We start from the raw sequence: 23656 nt of genomic DNA on the forward strand, positions 1-23656 counted from the left end.
TAATTTTGAAAATCTGGCCCAAATATCATTTCTTTTGTGAAGCATTGTCTGATCTCTTAAATAAAACTATTTTTTCCTCCTTTTTATATAAACCTCCATTACAGCATTAATCCCATGACAGTGTCATTTATTTTTCTACTTATAAGACCTTGCCTATTCATGCCTGTACCCTGAATCATTGAGCAGAGTGCCTTGCACAAGTTCACTGTTAAATATAGGCTCAATGTATGTTTGTTGAATGAATATTGGGTTAAAGTATACTTACTATATTTCTGCAGTTAACTTTAAACTTTTTCATTAACGTAGTACTCCAAATTCTTCAAAATATTCCATATGCATTTAATTTTAAATACTCAAATCACAATATAAAGAAAACGTGCAAGTGATTTGCCCATAGGTATATAGCTAGTGACAAAGCTAGCAATATACATGCATACAACTTAAGATCTTATGAATCCAAGTAAAAATTATTTACCCCTCATCCTTCATTAGTGTTTTAAGGATTTACAATCAGAAAATTAATTTAAACTAATAAGTCAGAAATTTTACCAATTCATGTTAGAGAAGCGAAGAAAAGAAGTGATTTTCAGTGATTTAATTAGGCATATATTGGCCTTTGGGTGGTATTTCTATGCATTTATCTAGAAATCATATTCCTAACATTGATTACTTAGACTGAGATAGTACATTAGGCTGGACTGTTATTCCTCTCCTTTAAATCCTATATCACTAAAAGCTTAATATTATTAAATATATTTAATATTTAAACATTGTAAAAAAAAAGGAGGCCCTTACTTAATTCTGAAAAACAGTATTTTAATTAAAAAACTATAAAGTTAGGTACCAGATATATTGATTAGTGTAGTGTCCATTTTGCTTGCAGACTTGCTTACAGACTGGCTTTCAAAAAATGAGGCACCTCCTGAACGCCTTATCCGAGACAAACTCACTTTTACAAATTCAAGGTTTATACTGAGTGAGTCTTTTCGACCAGTGACTGAAGTGGGTTCTTCATCCACATTCCCTTTAAAAAATAAAAAAACACAGCACACACACACAAATATACATGTACATATACATACGTACAACTATCTAGTTATATGAAATAATCTAATATACTGGAATATACCGTCAATTGAAATCATTTGAAGTGAGGTAAAAGTTTAACAATGATCTAATGAGCATTCTTGACAGTCGTTTAATAGTTTCAAGCCCATGAACAATAGTGATGATTTTCACAACCCTTCTCCAATAAAAGCAAGACTTGACATGGAGAATATGTTTTTGTTATCTAAGTAAATCAAGAGAAATTCACTAATATCAATGTCTCTTACATTTTTAGTGATAAATCTTCATTTTAATTAAACAATTTTTTTAAATGTTTATTTATCTTAGAGAGAGACAGAGTGCGAGCAGGAGAGGGGCAGACAGAGATGGAGACAGAATGAGCTGTCACAGCACAGCACAGAGCCTGATGCAGGGCTTGAACCCATCAACTGTGAGATTATGACCTGAGGAAGTCGGAAGCTTAACCGACTGAGTCATCCAGGCATGCCAAATCTGCACTTTAAAATGACAGTGAAATTTAAGTTGGTTAAATAATGACCAGGAGGAGGAAGGGGAGGAGGAGAAGGGTTTCAGTTTAAATTGACAAATGTGATGCACACACTTAAAAAATTTACTATTTGTATAATACAATTTCTTATACAAATGATTTGGCAAAACATTTAAATAACATAAATATCCTTTTAAATCAGATTATTGTGCTGCATATAGCACTTATGAAATACTCAGAGTTTTAAAATTCTTGTATAATCATCTAAACTATTTATTTTATATTCTACTTATTATGTAGAGACAGAATATATAGCAACAAGAAAAATAAACTTTCTGATCTTGTTTTATATGCATTATTAAAGGTGTTATGATTTCTGAATAGATCCAAGCTTGAAAAGGTGCTACAAGTGCAGCTGGGTAGCTCAGTCTGTTGAGCGTCTGACTTTGGCTCAGGTCATGATCTTGTGGTTTGTGGGTTCGAGCCCAGTGTCAGGCTCTGTGCTGGCAGCTCAGAGCCTAGAGCCTGCTTCAGATTCTGTATCTCCCTCTCTCTCTGCCCCTCCCCCCACTCACTGTCTGTCACTCTCTCAAAAATAAATAAACATTAAAAAAAAAGTTGCTTTAAATTAAAAAAGATGCAAACACTCTATACCTAGTCCTCCTGATCCAGGAGTCAGCCCAGAAACAGCAGTTTTTTGTTTCCCTGCTCCATATGGATGAAATACATAAAGGGAAAAATCAGACATGCATGCAGTGAAGCTCAAACCAGATGAACTACTGCTGGAACTGGTTAGATCTGACTGACTACTACTGTGTCGGCTTCTGCCAAGAGGGCTGCCTAGTCCTGATGAACCTGTAGTGAACACAAGAAATGCAAAAATTACAAGCCACAGAAAAATTTAAAAGCCTGTCACTTAATACATTCTTATGAACCAAACAAGACTTGAAATTAAAATGGAAATACTCAAACATTGTTAACTGATCAATATATTTAAATCCTTAAAATGAAAATAAAGACTTAGATGTACTTTGCAATTAATTTATTCTATAAACCAGGGTTGAATAGTCTGTTCATCTTTGAAACATTTATACATATGTTTTGGCCAACTCCATGGTTTCCTGTTACTTTTCTCCTTTGTTCCACTGGAAGCAGGCAGTGGAAGAGGTACAAAACAGTTGAGGCTAAACAAAGGGGGAGGAGAACTGTAAAAAGTCCAAATCATATAACTAGAGTCCACATTTCAGTAGCAAGCAGTGGAAGTAGAGGAAGGTACACAAATGCAGAAAGTTAAAGGTCTCTTTTCCCTGAGAAAGCCTCACTGGCAACACTTACCATGGGTGGATACGCTAATTCAAAATACGCTTTAAATGTACAAAATATGAGTAAAGCATCTGAATAAAACATTATATGATTTTGCTGATAATTCTGAAATGTGTTTCTCCAAAATATATAGACCTCCTTTGAATTCATATTGCAACTGGTTACTTGACATCCTATTAGAATGTGTCACAGGCATTTAAATCTTATCATGTCTGAAACTGAACTCTTGATCTTTATCTCCAATCTGTTTTTCTTCCAGGGTCTCCATCTCCAGTAAGTGACATTTCCAAGCAAACAGCTCAACCAGAAACCTGGGGGTTATTTGTCATCCTTCCCACTTCTAACTCCCTATCATGCAATTTATCACCATATCATTACTATGTCTGAGGGCATTTATCAAGACTGTCCATCTCCCTTATTTCACTATTATTACTCTAGGCTAAGCAATAATCAGTTCTGGACTGCTGAAATGGCCAACTGTTCTCCCTGCTTCCTTCTACTCTTGTTCTCCTCCAATCAGCTCTCACACTGTAGCCACTCTAGTGTTCTAAAGGCATAAATCAGAATCACATGTACTTTTCTGCTTAACTCTTCAATGGCTTCCCCACAAGATCTGGCTGTTTCTTATCTCTTTAAAATCTTTTTCAAAAGCCAGTCCACCTTTTGTTTGCCACACTCTACTTACACTTGTATTTTTGTTTTCATTTTTTAAACTTGCCAAATTCTTTCTTGCCTCATGGATTTTGTATTCTCTACCTAAAGTGTTCATAACCCCAACTCTCTGCTTGGCTAATTGATACTCGCCGACTTCCCATTTCCACTTAAAATATGCTTGTCTGCTTATTATCTGTTTCTCCAAATTCAACTTATGTTCCACATTAGCAGGGACATATCTGCTAGTGAGGTTCACTACCATATATCCAACCTAGCACTTAGCCAGACCCCAGTGAAGTTCAACAAAGACCCTCTGAAAGAATGGATACTGTCATAACCTATACTTCTCATACATTTATTCTCATCATCATTCCTTCCTGCATGTTTTATGATGATAAAATGAGGGATGCTACTTCATTTTTCTTTACTTTCTCAAGAATCAAAATGTGGGCATAACAAATAGTCACTCATTTCATATTCTTTTCACTACATATACCTAGCACAGCACATATATACTGTTATAATAATTTAAGTATCAATACTTTGTGACATTTTGTCATTATGACAAATGTGAATATCCCAACAGAGAAATGGACATAGGCATATTTATCCCCCTCCCTCATTAGCCAATAAAGTAATAAGACATAATAAAATCCCATTTTTAGTCCATCACATTAACCAATGATTAAAAATAAATTTAAAGCATAATGTTGGGAAGAATACAGTGAACTTGGTGTCTACACACACTGTGGTGAGGATGCATAAATCTTATATTTAAGATATATTTAAATCTTTTATATTGAAGATATATTTAAATCTTATGTTTAAAATACAAATCTTGGGGCGCCTGGGTGGTTCAGTCAGTTAAGCGTCCGACTTCAGCTCAGGTCATGATCTCACGGTTTGTGAGTTTCAGCCCTGCATTGGGCTTGGTGCTGACAGCTCGGAGCCTGAAGCCTGCTTCAGATTCTGTGTCTCCCTCTCTCTGTTCCTCCCCCGCTTGCACTCTATCTCTCTCTCTCAAAAATAAAGATTAAAAAAAATTTTTTTAATAAAATAAAATATAAATCTTTATATTTAAGAAGAGGAAAACATATCAAACACTTTAAAAATGTCTACTCTCTCTGACTCAGGAGTTACACTTTTAAGAATTTATCCTAAGGATGTTAATTTATATACAAAGATATTCATCTCAATATTACTTACAAAATAGAAAACAAAAAGCCCAGGGAGTCACAAATATGTGATCAAAATGGCAGAATATCATGCAATCATTAAAGTTATTTACATATGAATATTTAATAATTTGGGGAAATCTGTATTTTAAGTTTTTAAAATTTTTTTTTTTCAACATTTTATTTATTTTTGGGACAGAGAGAGAGAGACAGAGCATGAACGGGGGAGGGGCAGAGAGAGGGAGACACAGAATCGGAAACAGGCTCCAGGCTCCGAGCCATCAGCCCAGAGCCTGACGCGGGGCTCGAACTCACGGACCGCGAGATCGTGACCTGGCTGAAGTCGGACGCTTAACCGACTGCGCCACCCAGGCGCCCCTGTATTTTAAGTTTTTAAAAGATACATAGCAGAAGAGTTCATATTTAAATTTTGCCTAGGAAGAAGACTATCTATAAAAATGCTGGAAAGTAAGTAGGAAGTGATAATACTGGTTATTATAAAAGGATATTATTATTTTCATTTTTAGCACTCTTCTGTTTTCTGTATTCTTATAATGAACGAGTTAATTTTATAATCAAAAAATAGGTTTACAAAAATGGACACTACCAATCCAATATTTTGTTGACTGCAACACAATTCTAGCAGCAATATTTTGGAGCTAAGTATGACAGTGGGCAACCACATTAGCAAAGTTATTTCTAAAATATTAACTTTTGTTTTCCTATTTTATGGTGAAACTTTCAAAGATTCACACAGCAACCAAACGCTTTGCCGTTTCTCCAGTGTCTTTTGACATTGTCAAATATCCTCTGGGGGCAAAATCACCCCTGGTTATGAACCATTGTTTTAATGATAGTTCCCTTATTCATAAGTATCCATTTCATTCATTGTAGTCTCTTAAGAATAAAATCTTTGTGATTTGCATGTGATGTATGATTTTTAGGGCAGAAATGACAGCTTTAATATATTAGTGAACAGTAACTGTCTCACCAGGAAATCATAGGTTCTGTCTTAAAAACAAAACCTTTCATAAAGTGGACATTTGAGTCAGCAAAATTTACCATTAAATGTGTGTGTGTGTGTGTGTGTGTGTGTGTGTGTGTGTGTGTGTATACACACTACCTCATACAATTTTATTTCACTGTGATAAATTCTTGCAAGATAACTACATCTCTTACTTTCCATTTGCAACACTGATTACTCTTAAATGTAAAAATAGAGCATAACATAAAACATCCAGAAGTACTTAGATGTATAATAACATGACAGTTATTTCATAGTGCTTGTAGTGTATAGCTCCAAGCCAATCAAAAATGTTACTCAATTGTCATTCACTTGTACCAAAATATACTAAATATATTAGTACAAAATAGACTAAAAAACTTTGATCTCTGTATTTTTTCCGTATATACTCTAATTCTCAAATATTCCCCTTTTCCAAATTTATTTTTTAGAAATACATACTAATTACTAGTAAAATGTTTGTTTAAAAAGTAGAATTTGCTTTACACCAGTGTAATAAAGAGTGTTTCTATACCTGGTATTCCAGTTTTGCTTGAAGAGGTCTTTGTTCCACTCTGGGTAGTATTACCTCCAGGGGATAAAGTCTCTGTGGGATATGTGGTCCCTAAAGTCTCTAGTTCTCCTCGGTTGGAAGAAAACACCAAGTCCAGGGATGGCAGCTTCAGCATGCATTCTACTCTTGATACTGGTAAACAGCTAAACTTGATCTGTGAGGGCTAAAAAGCACAGAAAACCAAAAAAGTTTCTAGGTACTAGAAAAGTTAAAACATTTCATACTGGATGCCAAATTTATATTTAATTTCCATTTCATTCCACATATACCAAACACAAAAGGATTTTGTGTTTAATGTCCTAGCCTTTATCAAACAGATACATGATATATTAACCAAAATGTATTAATAAAATGGTATTTAAAAAAAATCTAAATATTTGAGGAGGTTCCTCTGAGTGATACATATTTAGACATCTAGGTAATTCAAAACATTTAAAGGTGTCTGTGTTCATATTATACTTGTTCATAAGTTTTTTAAAGGAAATAATTCCTCTTATACTAAAATTTTTAAAAAGCTGTTGTAGTAACAGAAGTTGTATAAACTCTCTAGCTGTCACCCGTTACATGTTTTCATCATATTTTCAAAAGACTAATGCAAAACTCCAGAAGATCAGACTGAAGCCCGTTTGGCCAAATTGCTGTTGTAGAAAACAGTTTGAACAGATGACCATCAGTTTCTTTTATTCTTGAGATTATCAGGTTTTAATTGAAGGTTAACTAAATCCTGAAGTTTGGGGGCGCCTGGGTGAGTCAGTCGATTAAGCGTCCATCTCTTTGTTTCGGCTCAGGTTGGGATCTCATGGGTTTGTGGGTTTGAGCCCCACACTGGACTCTGCACAGACAGTGCAGAATGTGCTTGGGATTCTCTCTCTCCTTCTCTCTGCCCCTCTCCCCATTTGCTTGCCCTCTCTCTCTCTCAAAATAAATAAACTAAAAAAAAAAAAAAAAAAAATCCTGAGGTTTGGTTACAAGTGGTTTTCAAGTCCTCTTTAATAAATGGACTCAATCAGATACTAATATATACTCCCAAAGGCCTACTGATAAGACTGTATTTTATAATAAAATACTAAATAAAAATTCCATAACTTAGCAAAAATCTAACAAAGGTACTATTATGTGACTTATATCTCAATTACACTTTATATTTGCCCAAAAAGGACCATAATGGCAAGAAATACAGGTGTGCTAACAAAAAAAGGAATAAAATGCCGTAAAAAAGGAGGTTTAATGTAAACATTTTAATTTTTTCCATAACAGTGTGAAATCTAAGATTTGATAGCCCAAAGATCTATGCATCTCCCCAGCAGAAAAGTTAATACACATATAAAATTGTATATAAACTTCCCATATGTCAATCTCTAGGCCCTGATAGATATACTAAAGGTCCATGAACCAAGATTAAGGAAACTTTAAGGAAAATAATATTGGAAATATTCAAATAAACTTAAGAAAAACATTTTTCTTTAAAACAAAAAGGAAGAAATGAAGTATATCACCTGAACTCGTACATAAACCACAACATCCACAGGGAAGGAAGAGTAAGCAGATGTTGAAGATGATACTAATGATGTTGTTGATTCTTCCATAGGATCAGGTATTTCAAAATGTCCCATATCTTCATCTTGTGAACTGACAGCTGTTAAAATATTTAGTTTTATTATTAGGGCAAGGGCAAACTATTTACTAAAAGATCTTTTCTCTTAATGCTAGCACTGAGATAAGGGATATGAACACACAGAAACTTGCTTCTGTGGCCCATCATTCTACAAATCTTTACCTATTCAAACCTCTTGCTTGTTTCTCCAAATTCCAATTCCTGTTATAACACTGTACAGAGAAAATTAAGTATTTGCCCTCAAGAAGTTTCCAGTCCAAGAGAGAATCTAATGTAGGAATTAAGGATGTTAATTTTGTCATTAACTAGCTGTGGCCATGGGAAAATCATATAACCTCACCAAGACCTAATTTCTTTATTTGTAAATGAGGACTAGATGATTTCTCAAGTTCTTTTTCAGTTCTGTAATTCATGATCACTGAATATAGTATATAATAATATATAATAGCACTAAAAATTCTTCTAAGTAATAGAATTTTTAAAATATAAGTGATTGAGAAGTAAATGTATAAGGAGAATACTTACTTGTATAATTCCTTTCAATTGGTGTGATTGGGATAGTTTCTAGAGCTTTTTCCAGAAAATCTAATAGGCAGGGACTAATAACCATTTCTTCTGGCAATGACTGAAGTGCTACCCAAGCGTACAATTTGGCTGTTTTGACTCCTCCACTTCCTTTTCCTTTGGCTAGAACATTTACAAATGTGAGGTGAATTTAATAGTTCCCATAAAACATACAATAATTCTATGAGAAATTAGAACTACAGGACAGTTTCATCAGGTGAAGCACCTTATACATAAACCATACAAGAATGCAATAAAAATAGCAGATTGATAGAAATGATATATTAATATTAGGATATAAAGATAATTAATGATGCACATAATACCACAGTTACTCCTGCTTGCTCTAGGTCACAAATTTTGGTTCAATTTTTCAAGTTTATGGTTCGCTTAGTATTTCATTTAGCATTATTTTGTCCACTTAAGAAGATATAGAGAGAGTTGACTAACAATATTTTGTGGTAAGTGAGGAAAAATGTTGTTTTCAGGCTTTCCTATGTTCTTCTGTTTTTAGCTTATAGATACTTATAATGCTCCCCTACATGGACTACCATCTCTTTCCTCCTACATAACAAATATTCTGTGTCAGTAGATGAGTATAATAGCTAACTAAGACTTAGTTAACTTTGGCTTAGGTTTCTACCCCCAACATACATCAATTTTGTAAACCTAGCAAAGCAGTTCAACTTCTGTGAACCTGAGCTTTCCTCATTTATAAAATTGGAATAATATTATCTGTCCTGCACTTAAATGGGCATAGATGTTCCCTGTCAATTGAAAAGGGATATAAAAAATATGATTATCATGACTACTGGCTATTTTAAAGGATTTATGTATCAAGTTCCATCTCTCAAACAAAACATCTTCAAATAATTCTTGTCTGATATTCCTTTTTTTTATTTTTTAATTTTAATTTTTGTTTTGGAAATTCTAATGTATATTTGAGGTATCCATGTGGTGTGATAGCCAGATTCCAAAATAGCTGCCGGTGGTTCTTGCCTCCTGGCATTCATGCCCTTGTGTAGTTCTCTCCCACAGTGAATAGGGCTGACCTGTATGATCAACAAGATATTGTGGAAGTGATGGTTTGTGACTTCTGAGGCTAGGCCATAAAAGGTACTGCATCTTCAGTCACATTCTCTTCGAGATCACTCCTTTTGAAGGAAGTCGGCTCCCTTGTTATGAGAACACTGAAGCAGCCCAGTGGACAGGCCCAAGTGGGGAGGTACTAAAGCACCAGCTTGCCTGCCATGTGAATGGGAAGTGATGGAAGCAGATTTTCCAGACCTAGTCAAGCATTCTGACGACTGCAGACTTAGCCAACACCTTGACTGCAATGTCACAAATGACTTTACCGGCCAAACTGCTGCTGAATTTCTGATCCACACAAACTGTATTGGAGGTTAAAAGCCACCAGATTTGGGATCATTTGTTATGCAAAAATAGATAATAAATGTGGTTAAGACCAATGTACTTTGTCTTAAATGTGTAAGTTTAATGTTTCCATCTAAATCATAAGCTCCCACATATTAACTGCAGAAAATTTTTTCTAAATACATTTGTGTGTGTGTGTGTGTGTGTGTGTGTGTGTGTGTGTGCATGTATAAAAGTTAAACTATTTAGTATATTAAATTTTTTTTTAACACTGATATTCTAAGGTAGTATCAATTTGAAAAATATCCAAAAGTAGTTGGGCCACATTTCCAATATGAATATGAATTTTATACAGTCGTTATTGGCAAATCTATGTCCTTTTTTCTTAAACATGTAAACTTGAAAGAAATTCTCAATAGAGCAAATAGGTGATGACCAAAAAGTTACAAAAAAAAAAACAAAACTAAAAATAAGGTATATTTTCCTGAAATACCTGAGGGAATAGGTGGGGGTTGGGGAGGAAGTAAGGTGTTAGTCTTGCTCTGGACAGTGCAGGGTAAAGGAGGAGAAGGAGGAGATGATGCACTATCTTTCATACCATACAGCTTGGACTCTTTAGAGAGCGTTCTTGGCAAGGAAGATCCTCTGGAGGCATTAGGTGAGTCAGTCTTTAGTGTCTTGGAATTGTAATGCAACTGTATGAAGACAGATAAACTTTCAAAATTAAAATAATCCAGATAAAGAAAACCAACAAATGTAGAAAAATGAGGAAGAACACCAATCCAGCAGTCAGAAGACCCATTTTACAAGTAAATGTTGTGATGCTAGTAAGATTCTTAACTTTTTTTCATTTAAAATTTAAAAAGTCATCCCAGATAATAAATTCTTTTCTAGCTTAATGTTACAGCATTCTATAATTCTAGAATCTAAAAAAATAGATGTTTAATTAAGTTGGACTTGGAAAGGTTCAGCAAAGGTTTATACAATATTCATTGTATAAAAAAGTAACTTTTTACTGCCAAAATTTAATGGAAAAGCTATATAAAAGAAGTGGCAACCTATAATTTAGATGTTCTTATGTTCAGAATATAGCTGCATCAGAGAAAAATGAAAAGTTTCATGTTAATATACTCGGTAAAGGAAGAATGTGTATGATAGAAAATGAACACCACTAAGAATAAGCTAACCCTAGACGGATAGAAATTACGTATTAATATTAATATAATTAACATTAATAAATGATATATTAATATTAGAATATAAAGATAATTAATGATGCATATAATACAACCTAGACTTTTAGGTTTTTACCTTTACATCAACTCCAGGAATGTAAAATACTGTTGTTTCTAAGTCACTAGGTTTTGTCTGTAGAGATGATGGCACTTTCTTGCCAGTCATTAAATGGGTAGTAGAAGCATAATTAGTTTGAAACTTCTTCTTTTTTGAAGGAGAATCTTGATCTAAGCTCCTGGAACTTCTATCATAACTCCTATAAACAGAAAAATGTTTTATCTTTTTTAAAAAGGACATTTATCTCCTTTTGTTTAAAATCAAACTTTTATTTATATAGTAAGTGGAATGTAATCCTTCATTAATAAAGTTGAAAAAGTAAAGTTTATTAGCGTGTCTAGCTAAACTGGTTAATGCCTTGCATGGATGATGTTTATGTTGTATTTTCCGTAACTACATAGGGGAGTTATCTTTATTCTTTCCTGAGGCCGCAATTGTTTCACATGAACATAGCAGGCTGAGGCAAATGAAATTGCCCTTTATGTAGGTAAAAACAGCTGAATATTGGCAATTTATTATAACAAATTAACATTCTTATCATTACTACTACATTTGTAGGAATTCAATTGTATAAGTGCCTTTTCATCTTCTCATTTTATTCATTTTATAAAACCCTCCTTAGACAAATAGACCATTAAAAAAATTTCTTTTTTTAATGTAATCTCTACACCCAATGTGGGGCTCAAATTCACAATGCCAAGATCAAGAGTTGCATGCCCTAATGACTGAGCCAGCCGGGTACCCCTAAAAATCTTTTATTATGAAAAATTCAAAAAGTAAACAGAATGGTACAGTGAACTCCTAAGGCTCCAGCTTCAACAACTGTCAGCATTCTGCCCTTTTTTAAAAATCTACATTTCTACCTCCTCCCCATCCCTTCAATTGTTATTTTCTTCAGCTTTTATTTATTTATTTTTTAAGAAAGAGAGAGAGTGAGAGAGAGTACAAGCAGGGGAGAGGGGCAAAGGGCGAGAAAGAGAGAATGTTAAGCAGGCTCCATGTTCAGTGCAGAGCCCGACATGGGGCTTGATTTCATGACTCTTGAGATCATGACCTGAGCCAAAGTCAAGAGCTGGATGTTCAACTGACTGAGCCAGCCAGGTGCGTGCCTCTTTAGCTCTTTTTTAGATTAGGTCAAAGAAAAGCAAAGGAAAAAATTCAAGAAAAAATAATCTAATCTTAAGCCTATTTATACCACCATTTTTTTAATGATGGAAACAAATGGTAAAGCTGCAGTTATATCCTAAATGACAGTCCAGTATACTGAGGCCTCTGTGCCACTGTTTCCCAATCTTTATCTCTATTTGAATTCATCAAAATTCTGAATAACCAAGATATCTCAGTGTACTGCACTTGTCTTTATAATAGAAATGTGCACGATACAAGGAGAATTCCAAAGATATAATTCTTCTAGTTAAATTGCTAGAATCTAAATCTGACATCCATTTCCAGTTGCCAGAAAATTTTATACACTTGTTTAAAGAAATAGTATATTATACAAATAACCACTCAAACTTTGCAGGTGTGATTAAATCCACTCTTTAAATCTACATTTTGGGACATGGGTGGAAAGTTTGTTGTAATTCAGTGATATATAAATAGTATTTCTAACAAATGAAAATCACATGTACCCTTTTCTGACCAATTTCTTACCTTCTCAAACTTATATCGTCATGTTCTTGTAGAAGGGTAGTTGGGTGTAGCACACATTTTCCACTATCAATTTCAACACGTATATCAAGTTCAAAGTCAATATTTCTCTCTGTAGCTGTGCCACTAAGACTTCGGTTGACTGGAGCTGTGGGCCAGCGTTCTGTAAATAGTTGATGAACAGCGGCGAAACCTGTTGCTTTTTTACGAGATGTATGTCTAAAGAAAGAAAACTGATCATTACACTGTATTAAATCGAAAAAATTTTCAACAAACTATTTTCCAATATCTTACGTGAGCAACAGTCTGTAAATAAATTTTACTATTTTATAAATTCATACATACAACTCAACTAGTTCATACTATTGAAGATTTTCCTAAGTTTGATGGAGTCACATTTTATTCAGCAACCACGCACTCAGTAACTATCATGTGCTGAGCAACATGCTAGGTGCTGATGACACAGACAGCATCACTGCTATTAAGGTGTCTAAATATTGGTGTATGAAATATAGTCTACATTTTCAAGGAGATTTCGTATTTGCAAATTGTAAAATGTTACTTTCCTGATTTTATTAAAAGACTGAAGAATAGGGAAAGAAAAAATAATGCCATATGGAGCTAAATTACATTAGTAAGCCACAGATATGTCTCTTAGTCTCACTCTGGCTAGGCAAATTAAGATTTTTTTCTATAAAAGTTAATAGTTACACATAATGCTTTAAAGATCAGTTCTAAACTCTGAAATACTGCCTAAGCATCTCAAAACAAAAAGGCTACTTACGAGGGTTTCCTGTAAATATAAAACCTTTCCCTCTCATGATCTTCATCCTTTTCATCCTTCTCAGAATCTTCACTAGTGGAAGACAAACTGTCATCCCGTCGGCCCTCTTCAGGTTGGAAAGGAATGCCTGTTGAAAAGCCTCCTGGAGTTTTGGAAGAGCTGAACACAGAATATGATCCTTCACTGTTTGATGAGTAATGGGAGGGACCTTCAATGGTTACTGACAAAAGGTCCAGTTCTGTCTCCTCTGGAAACTGATTGTAAAAAGAGAAAACATGAAATCAGGTTCATTTTATATATCTTTTCTTAATTAAAAAAAGAGAAAGAGAAAGAACATGTTTAAACATTTAAAATTCCCTCAGACTTGAATTTCCTCACTCTGAACTGAAAGAAAGGTAGATTTATGAACATGAAATAGCACACCAAGGAGGGAAGCAGGTAAGTCACATGACTGACAGAGTGAAATTTACTTTACAGAAGCCTCTATCATCCTGTTAATTAGTACATGTTGTGTAATTGTTTAAGTTAAACATGCTATGGGGACAAAGCAAATAATGTGACCAACTGTAAATCAGAAGGGCATGAGAGCAATTAGTGACAGAAGAGCATGCAGTGTCAGTACAGAAAGTACCTCATGCTTCTAGATGCTTTTTGTAGATATATACTTTTTTGCATTAAAGCGATTTTTTTTTTTTACTTTTTATTTTATTATTTTTTTATTCTCAAGTTAGTTAATATACAGTGTAATCTTGGCTTCAGGAGTAGAACCCCATGACTCATCTCTTATATATGACACCCAGTGCTCTTCCCAAAGAGTGCCCTTCCTTAATGCTCGTCACCCATTTAACCCACCCCCATCAACTCTCAGTTTGTTCTTTGTATTTAAGAGTCTCTTACGTGGATATATTTTTTTAACGTTTATTTATTTCTGAGAGAGAGAGAGAAAAAGTGTGAGTTGGGGAGGGGCAGAGACACAGGGGCACAGAGGATCTGAAGTGGGCTCTTTGGTGACAGCAGAGAGCCCAATGCAGGGCTTGAACCAATGAACCATGAGATCATGACCTGAGCTGAAGTTGGACACTTAACCAACTGAGCCACCCATGTGCCCCCGCTTTTTGTAGGTGTATTTTATTCATTTTTATTTACTTATTTTTTAATTTTTTTTTTTTTTTTTTTTTTTTGGAGAGAGACAGAGACAGAGACAGAGACAGACAGAGTGTGAGCAGGGAAGGGGCAGAGAGAGGGGGAGACACAGAATCCAAAGCAGGCTCCAGGCTCCAAGTTGTCAGCACAGAGCCAGATGTGGGGCTCGAACCCACAAACTGTGAGATCATGACCTGAGCTGAAGAAACAAGTTCCTAATTGATTAAAGACAGATGTGCAAATAGTTATGTAATTAAAGATATCAAACTCAAGAATATTATTTTTTAAGATGAATAGTTTATTATAAACACTGTGTCACTGAGGATTGCACCAGGAGCCCACTGTCTTTAAGGTCAAAAAAAATAAAAACAAAAAAACAACAACAAAAAAACTTCCTATGATCTAATTTGTATTTCCTGTTTTGAGAGTTGCTTAAATATCCCTTGAAAATGTGAAAAGCCTTTGTAAAGTGTAACGTGCAAAGGAATGAAATCTATTGATTCTATTAGATACAACAAAATTAGATACATAAAAATAGACTATTATAATCAAAATTTCAAAAATGCAGAGTCCAGCTTTTTCTCACTTTTTATAATATACATGTTATTTAGTAAATATGTAAGACAGGTTTTATTTATCAGAACATATTCAATTTTTAAAAGTGTAGTATGAGTTTGTGTAAATATCCCTTTGTCTTATATCTATTTTATATTTAGCCATGCCTTAATCTATTTTGTAATTTATTATTTTTATATACTACTTTTTACAAGTAGCATACATTACTATTTAAAAATAGGATTTGAACCAATTCAAATATTAATGCCCTTAAGAACCACTTAATCATTTCACAATATAAACATATATCAAATCATTAGTTGTATGTCTGATACTAATGTTACATGTCAATTATATTTCAACTAAAAAAAGAAAGTTAGATGGGGAAAAATCAATTAGTAGAATCACTCAGTTCAATTCTGTAAATAACTTACTTCCAAGTTCATTTGTAGAAAAAAAATGTTTATCAAGCTCACTATAATCTAATAGTTCTAAAACAAAACTCAGTTTGACTAAATTCAGTGTAACTATAGGATATATACTGAGACTATAGCTTAAAAGGGTGGGGAAAGGGAAACAAAATACATGTCAAATTAAGGTAACTTGACAGAAAATTCTTAGACAAGGATTTATATACCTAGTATACAGCTATATTTTTATAAATTATTTTTTTTTAATATTTATTTATTTTTGAGAGAGAGAGCAGAAGCAGAGAAGGGGCAGAGAGAAGGGGGAACAGAGGATCTGAATTGGGCTCTGTGCTGACAGCAGAGAACCTGATGCGGGGCTTGAACCCATGAACTGTCAGATCACGACCTGAGCTGAAGTTGGACACTCAACTGAGTGAGCCACCCAGGCACCCCTACAGATATATTTTTAAAATTCAGTTTACTTTCATGACTTATATTTAGGGAAAATATATGGTTCATAAAAATGTTAATTCAACTTATAAATGATTGTGCAGCACATTTTCCACAGTTTTGTACATGAGACTAATTTTTATTTGTATTTTTAAATGTTTATTTTGAGAGAGAGAGTGTGGAGGGGAGGGGAGGGAAGAGAGGGAGAAGGAGAGGGAGAGAGGGAGAGAAGGAAAGAGGGGGAGAAGGACAGAGGAAAAGAAGGAGAGAGGGAGAGAGGGAGAGAAGGAGAGAGGGAGAGGGAGAGGGAGAGAGACAGAGACAGAGACAGACAGACAGACACAGACAGACAGAAAGAGAATCCCAAGCAAGCTCCATGCTGTCAGTGCAGAGCCTGACACAGGGCTTGATCTCACAAGCCATGAGATCATGACCTGAGCCGAAATCAAGAGTTGGATGCTTAACCAACTGAGCCACCCAGGCACCCCAAACATGAGAGTATTTTTTAAATGGATTGCTTTTATACATGTATGCTTTTTTATACCAGTGACTCCAAAGAAATAACATTCAAGGATTAATTTGTTGTTCTGAGAGAAGTTTAATTCTAGTTTCAATTAGTTAACAAAATTTTTTTAAAGAAAAGATTCATTTTGTAGTTGAATGCAGGGAAAAGAGATGCACTTAGGGATTAGCAAATAACTAATAAATAGCAGTTTTTGATTTATGATTCGGTCAATTTGGTAAGCTGATTTAGTCTTTAATTTTGGAGATTCAATAATACTGTATAAAGTATAGAAATAAAATGTATTTGTGCAAGAGCTTGTAAGACATACATGGTGAAAAAGAATTCAAACAATCTTAAAGCTTTATGTAAAATATTTTTGAGGCCTGAGTTTAGTACAAAAGGAGAGAAAGACAATGTGAAAGCAGATTTGAGGGTGGTTAATTAGTTTTAAAGCAAAATTTATGTTGTTCTTAATAAGTACCTGAAAATACCCTTCCCCAGGAGAGCTGGATTGTGGTGTACTTCCCCATATTGTTTTTTTCAACTTAATTAAAATAATAAGAAAATATATAAAAACTCGTGAAAAATAAACAATGGTTTAATAGTAAACAAATCTTCAAAAACAAACATAAAGTTAACAAAAAGTTTAACATACATAAAATTAAATGTAACTTTTAAGTTGACCTTTTCTGACTTCTGGTTTCTGCCATTATCACTATATATTCTGAACCAAAATACGTAATAAAATACATAAATACATAAAGTATAAACATTCTGCATTTACACTTGTGTAAAAGACCTAATGTGGATTCATACTTGAAAGGAAAATTACTCAACAAAATCTTTCTACCTAAGAACAAGCAGTAGAGTGTTTATTCTTGGTGCAAAATGCTAGTCTTGCACTAGGACATACAACTAATGATGTCAGACATACAACACTTGCAGCATGGCTCTCAAATGATGGCACAGAGGCAGTGTCCTGCTGTTTGGTAATTTTTAGATACTTCAATCATCACAATCCACACTTTCATTGTAGATAGGAATTAGTATTTTGAAATTGTGTAACTACTATAATTTTGTAATTAATAAAAATTATTTTGCACTGTGTATCTTGAACCAATAGTATCTCTCTTACTGTATCTTGGATATTGAAAGTTACTCTGGGTCCAGGAGATGCTGCATCTACACGGATTTCAGGGAGCTCCTCAGTTTCTCCTATTCGAGAACTGTAAGGAAAATAGAAAGTTACAAAACATTAGTATTGTTTTAAAAAAGCCCCTGGACTTTATAGAAGTCTCACAAATGACATTAACATTCTAAAGATTTCTAAATATTTACCTTATCCAACGGTTAAATTTTTGGTATTCCATTTCTTAACCTGTAGCATACTATTAAAAAAGCACTGAAGGTTTTGATTAACATGAGATTTTCTGAAACTAAACCATGTAAAAATTTATACCTCTTACTTCAAGTGCTCATTTATTAGTAAGACAGTATTTTTCTTTAATATGTAAAATTTCCATTTCTTCCTATGCTAAATGTGTATGTAATCACACCTTATCTAAAAGTGACAAACTTATAGCAGCAGCTAATAATATGCAAATACTCATTTCTTTGAGTAGTCTATAAGTTTACATATAAACTTGTCTAAATAGCAATGTACTTCTTTACTGAAAAGCACACAATGATTGTGGTATAAATATGATAGAGGAATTCTTCAAACTTTTTAGTTTGACAGTATCCATTATTACCAGTATTTGACTAATGAGGTTTATTTCTGCTCCCTTAATTATGTAATTTCCCCAATTAGAACACAATAAATAAGAAGTGGACATTTGTAAAGGAGTCAGCAATTTTATTATTTGTTTCAATGGTTGAAATATGTATTACCTTGCCCTTTCCATTCGTTTAAGAGGTGGTCTTCCAGAAGCAGAAATGCTTTTTGAACGGCTGTAACTTGGTTTGTAACCCAAACCCCATTTATCCTTTAGGGAAGCAGCCTAATGAAATAGGAGAAGAGTGACTTTAAACAACTGATGGTGTTGTAATATCTGACTACAGATAAAATATTATTCTATTCAACAAATTAGTCTGTTTTTCCCCCAGGTCAATAACATGTCACTTTATTTTTATTTTTTATTAGAGAGTGAGAGAGAGGTAGAGAGAGTACACATGCACATGAGCAGGGGAGGGGCCTAGGGAGAGGGAGAATCTTAAGCAGGGTCCGGACCCAGCACAGCCCATGTGAGGCTGGATGTGGGGTTTGATCTCCCAACAGTGAGATCATGACCTGGAGTCGAATGCTCAACCAACTTGAGCCACTGAGGCGCCCTGATAACGTGTTACTTTAAATTAGACTTTAAATGTCACTTAACAGTATAGGTGGATCAAAGTAGAGCAGGACCTAATGTCATTTAGAAGGAGTGTACAATGAAAATATGAGTCACCAGCTGGCCTGCAAGAGAAAAGAGAAAGATTGGGAGCAGGGGTGAGGGGTACAGAAATAAGGTGAGAAGAAAGGAAACGATTAAAAAGTAAAGAACAGCAAAAGAAAATGAGAATTAAAAAGACAGATTCCGGGAGAAAGCTAGGTTGGGGGTGGAAGAGAAAGAGAGATTAAGGGAAAGCAGGAGGGAGAGAGGGAGAGGCTGGGTTTGAGGGCCATCAATCATCTCAAGTACTACCCAAAGGCACTCCTGTGACAGAACTCCATTATAGGATAGGATAGGATAGGATAGGATAGGATAGGATAGGATAGGACAGGACAGGACAGGATAGGATAGGATAGGATAGGATAGGATAGGATAGGATAGGAAAGGGGAGAAGGGAGAAGGGAGGGAGAAGGGAGAAGGGAAAGGGAAAGGGAAAGGGAAAGGGAAAGGGAAAGGGAAAGGGAAAGGGAAAGGGAAGGGAAGGGAAGGGAAGGGAAGGGAAGGGAAGGGAAGGGAAGGGAAGGGAAGGAAGGAAAAGGAAAAGGAAAAGGAGAAGGAAAAGGAAAAGGAAAAGGAAAAGGAAAAGGAAAAGGAAAAGGAAAAGGAAAAGGAAAAGGAAAAGGAAAAGGAAAAGGAAAAGGAAAAGGTGACTTCAACACTCTACTGGTGTCCAAATCCCTCTTCTCCAAATCTGTATCTAGTTGGGAACTAGATATTGAAAAGACTCAAATACAATGGAAATGTGGAATGCAAGAGGACTGAAGGGGAATTGAGGGGGAAATGACAAATGAGGTAAATGTTAAGAATGCTGATACAATTTTGGTAATTTCCCTAATCCTCTCTACCTAGTTTTATCAACAGTCAATTACCAAGTATAAACTACCTCATAAACAGTATGAAAACAGTATTTTAATTCTATTATATGATTGTTAAGTATATGGTAGGAAAAATTTTAAACACAGATTTATGCATTAGAAGTCATAACTATCCATTTATTATTATCAGAAGCCAGTGATGAATAACTCAGATTGGATTTTATTTTCAGTTTAAATAAATAATTTATAACAGTATTCAAACTAGGGTGTCTGGGAGTTTGGGATGATCAAGGGAATAAAGTTCAAGTCAATGAACCCTGGATCTCTACAACCTTTCTCCACTTCCTCTGGCCCTAGCAACTCTGACTTAATGTTTTTTATGTACTGGGGTGTGACCCAAAAACCTTATGCTGGTAAAAAAAAAAAAAAAAATAGAGTGTTCTGCTGACTATTAAAAAAAGAAAGGTTAAGAATCTATTTTTTTTAAAGTACATTTTCCACTAACAAGACCATCTTAACCCAAAGCAACCTACCTCTATTTGAATACATTTTAGAATTATTTTCTACTGTATGTTTATAGTATATCTATCTACATATTTATTTTACTTGTTCAGCAACTGGACTAAATCCCAAAAAATGTGGTGGGAAGTGGGGTCAAAGGTAAATAACTTGTTCTTTAAGAGACTCGGATTCTAGTACGGACAACTAAATGAACGAAGGGAAAAGAATGAAGTGCCGCGAGTATAGTGGCTTAGAGGTAAAGTCAGCTGCAGAAAATGGGACAGGAATAAAATGGACATCTCAAAAGACTAACATTTGAGTTGAAGACTAAAAAGAAAGTATGATTTCATGAAAGGTGGACAAAACGTGGTGGCTAAGGACACAGAATGTAGAGTCCCACTATTTGGGTTTAAATCTTGGCTCCACTGAGATTAATGGCCGTACAACCTTGGTCAAATTACCTGACCTCTGTCTGTTTCCTCATTTTTAAAATGAGGAAAATAATACAGGCTACCTCATACAGCTGTTGTACATATTTAGTGGGTTGTTAAATATAAAGTGCTTTAAATAGCGTCTAGTACATAGTAGATATGAGACATACAAATCAAATGGTATTATCACTAGCAATGGAGGAAGAAAGAGAACATAAGTATCCTCACAAAGTTTCATAAACTAAAAAATAAAAGAATGGTCTACTTTAATCATAAAATTCTTCTTAAATGTTTACTCACTCGCATACTAGACCTCCGTAATTTTTTACGAACGTCTCTTCGAATATCATTCACAGCAACAGATTCTAATTGTTGATAACGCTGAATTTCCTGGTTTATGGTTCCTTCACTTGCACCTAATTTTCTGGATGCAAAACAAATACTGCAATTAGTGTAAAGTAGTAACAAAGTAAGATTGATTTTTACTTGCTCCTTTTTAATTCTTTCACTTCTCAGAATATCGAAGATTATATATGGACAGACCAAAACCCTCCATAAAGTTAATAAAAAAAAAACTCTAACATTTTAGGAAATGGCTCTTTCTGACTTCTGCATTAAGAGAATCTTTGATAATCTCATGAAAGCTATGGACCCACTCTACAGAAGAATGTATGTAAAATTCTACATATATTTAAGCCTCAAGTAAGATTTTAGGGAAGTATACTTTCCTTCAAGTCATTTTTAACCCCTAAGAGCAAAACTCAAACTGTAATGTAAGTCAACAGGAAAATGTGAATCATTATATAATTAATTCAATGAATAGTTTTTAGGTAATACGTAAACAATATGAGACAAATATATGCATTTTGTCTGATGCGTTTGTCTAAATGCATATATTTGTCTAAAGTCCTCAAATGCAAAAAACACAGGCATAGGTGTATGAAGATTAGAAAAGATAAAGCGTGAATATCACCTCCTGGGAAAACAAAAATGTCAGTTTGATAGGCAGGATATTTAGTCTTCTAGAGCAAGTTATTTACTCAGTACTATGTATCAGGCAACTAATAAAGAAAAAAAATTACCACCACCTACTCCTCTCTCTCTATTCACCCTATATCCACCCTAGTTCTAGAGAACCACTAGTACAGGCAGGCAGGCAAAAAAAAAAAAAAAAAAAAGCATGAACTTTGAATTCAGACACACCCAAGTTCAAATTTCAATTCTTTAAACTCTCTGAGCCAGTTTTCTCACCTATAAAGTTTGGATAATGCCATCTAGCCACACAGAAATCCTGTGAGGATTACATTGAAATAACATGTCAGATTCACAATAGGTACTTAATAAATGCTAAATTTGTTTCCTCCCTTAAAAATTTATATTCCAGAAATACCAACGTTAGCAAAAGGCTAGTGCGTATGTTAATATGCACATGTGAAAATATGTATAAGTGTGTATACACATGTAGAGATACATATATGGAATATAAAGTCAGTCATAAACTGCCCAGAAATCGGGAGTTGTGATGAGCGCCAGACTAGGATTTCACGCTTAACTTCATCACTAATGAATGTATGGTCTCATGCAAGTTACCAAACTCTTCTGGACCTTGGTGATCTCATTTATAAATTAAAGGGGTTGTACTGCCCCAAGTCCAGTCTTTTCCACACTGAAAATTCTATGATTCTACTATTAAAAATATTCTGTTACATTAAAAATCATGCACATACTTAAGATCATCTATTACTTTGGCCTGTTCATTCAGTTCTCTGATATCCACTATACGCTTCATGATTTTTCTTCCTCTAAGTTCTCCTGGCTGGCTGCATGATGCTCCTGGTCTTCGATAATCTACAGCTTCCTGAAAAATCAAAAGCATGTCTGTCAATACCACCCTCAGGTCACATAGCTAATCTACAGTATCACAAAAATGACACCTTAAATCAAAGGAAGCATGCAAGAATCAAAGCCATCTATATCAAGTACGATGATTAGAATTCTCCAGTGATTCAAATCCCTTCATTTTCACAAGGAATCTATTTAGTGGCTACCTACGTTTCCCCATGAGTGAGCTCTGCATGCTTTCAAATGGGACTGGCTAGACTGAGGGGAGCCCCACATCTCTGGGTCACACAGATACTCTGCAGGAACAGAATAGCGCTGATGTGGGGGCGTCAGGCCTAGCAGGTGATTTACAAGTCGCTGCCCAAAGGTGAGCTTGTGGCCATCTCCACTTACTGAACTTCCATCTGAACTCTAAATGATAAACAGTAACATTAATTTTTAAAAAATTTCTTCCCAAGAACAAGACTATTTCAGGAAACAAGAGTTAAAGGATATTTTGTTTTAAAAAGTTTTAAGTCAGTACCAGAATGAAAGTAGTGAGTAACTTGATTTTTAACTACCAAATAATTTATACTATAAAATGTATAGATGGAAATACATCTTTTTAAATGTATACTTCATTTTGTGTGCATGCACTTTGCTTTGAGATCCATTTTTTAGCATCTTTCTTGAGATATAATCCATACGCCATAAAATTTACCCACTTAAAATGTACAATTCAGTGGTTTTTAGTATATTCACAAAGTTGTACAACCATCATCATAATCTGTTTAGAACATTTTCACCATCTCCCAAATGAAACCTCAAAAGTAACAGCAGTCTCTCTCCCCATCTAAACCTCCCCAACTCTCCCAGCCCTCAGCAGCCACTAATCTACTTTCTGTCTCTACAGGTTTGCTTGCACTTTGCTTTTAATGTTAGTACATTACCTTTAAGTTAAGGCACAAGTTTGTTGACAGTCATTATCAAAACTATCAATTAAAAGACAATTTTATAAAAGCAAAAACC

General features: G+C 34.5%; 1 protein-coding gene across 8 annotated transcripts in view; it reads right to left on the bottom strand.

Moving 5' to 3' along the window:
* The window catches only part of KIAA1109 (KIAA1109 ortholog), a 225473-nt gene that overhangs the window by 18255 nt on the left and 183562 nt on the right, over positions 1-23656 (bottom strand). For 4 of the 8 annotated variants that reach the window (XM_030313128.2, XM_032592904.1, XM_030313127.1 and 1 more), the window contains 15 exons: positions 22859-23059; positions 22534-22664; positions 21107-21230; positions 18518-18627; positions 17763-17853; positions 17109-17171; positions 13565-13818; positions 12784-12999; positions 11149-11329; positions 10331-10532; positions 8425-8586; positions 7781-7920; positions 6246-6447; positions 2210-2410; positions 845-1024 (listed from right to left, as the gene is read on the bottom strand). In XM_030313128.2, the coding sequence (XP_030168988.1) occupies positions 845-1024; positions 2210-2410; positions 6246-6447; positions 7781-7920; positions 8425-8586; positions 10331-10532; positions 11149-11329; positions 12784-12999; positions 13565-13818; positions 17109-17171; positions 17763-17853; positions 18518-18627; positions 21107-21230; positions 22534-22664; positions 22859-23059 (2458 nt within the window). The remainder of the gene's footprint in view (positions 1-844; positions 1025-2209; positions 2411-6245; positions 6448-7780; positions 7921-8424; positions 8587-10330; positions 10533-11148; positions 11330-12783; positions 13000-13564; positions 13819-17108; positions 17172-17762; positions 17854-18517; positions 18628-21106; positions 21231-22533; positions 22665-22858; positions 23060-23656) is intronic. The other 4 variants (XM_030313131.2, XM_032592906.1, XM_032592905.1 and 1 more) reach the window with 4 other exon arrangements.

Source organism: Lynx canadensis, chromosome B1 (assembly GCF_007474595.2).
Source record: "Lynx canadensis isolate LIC74 chromosome B1, mLynCan4.pri.v2, whole genome shotgun sequence".
Lineage (NCBI taxonomy): Eukaryota > Metazoa > Chordata > Mammalia > Carnivora > Felidae > Lynx > Lynx canadensis.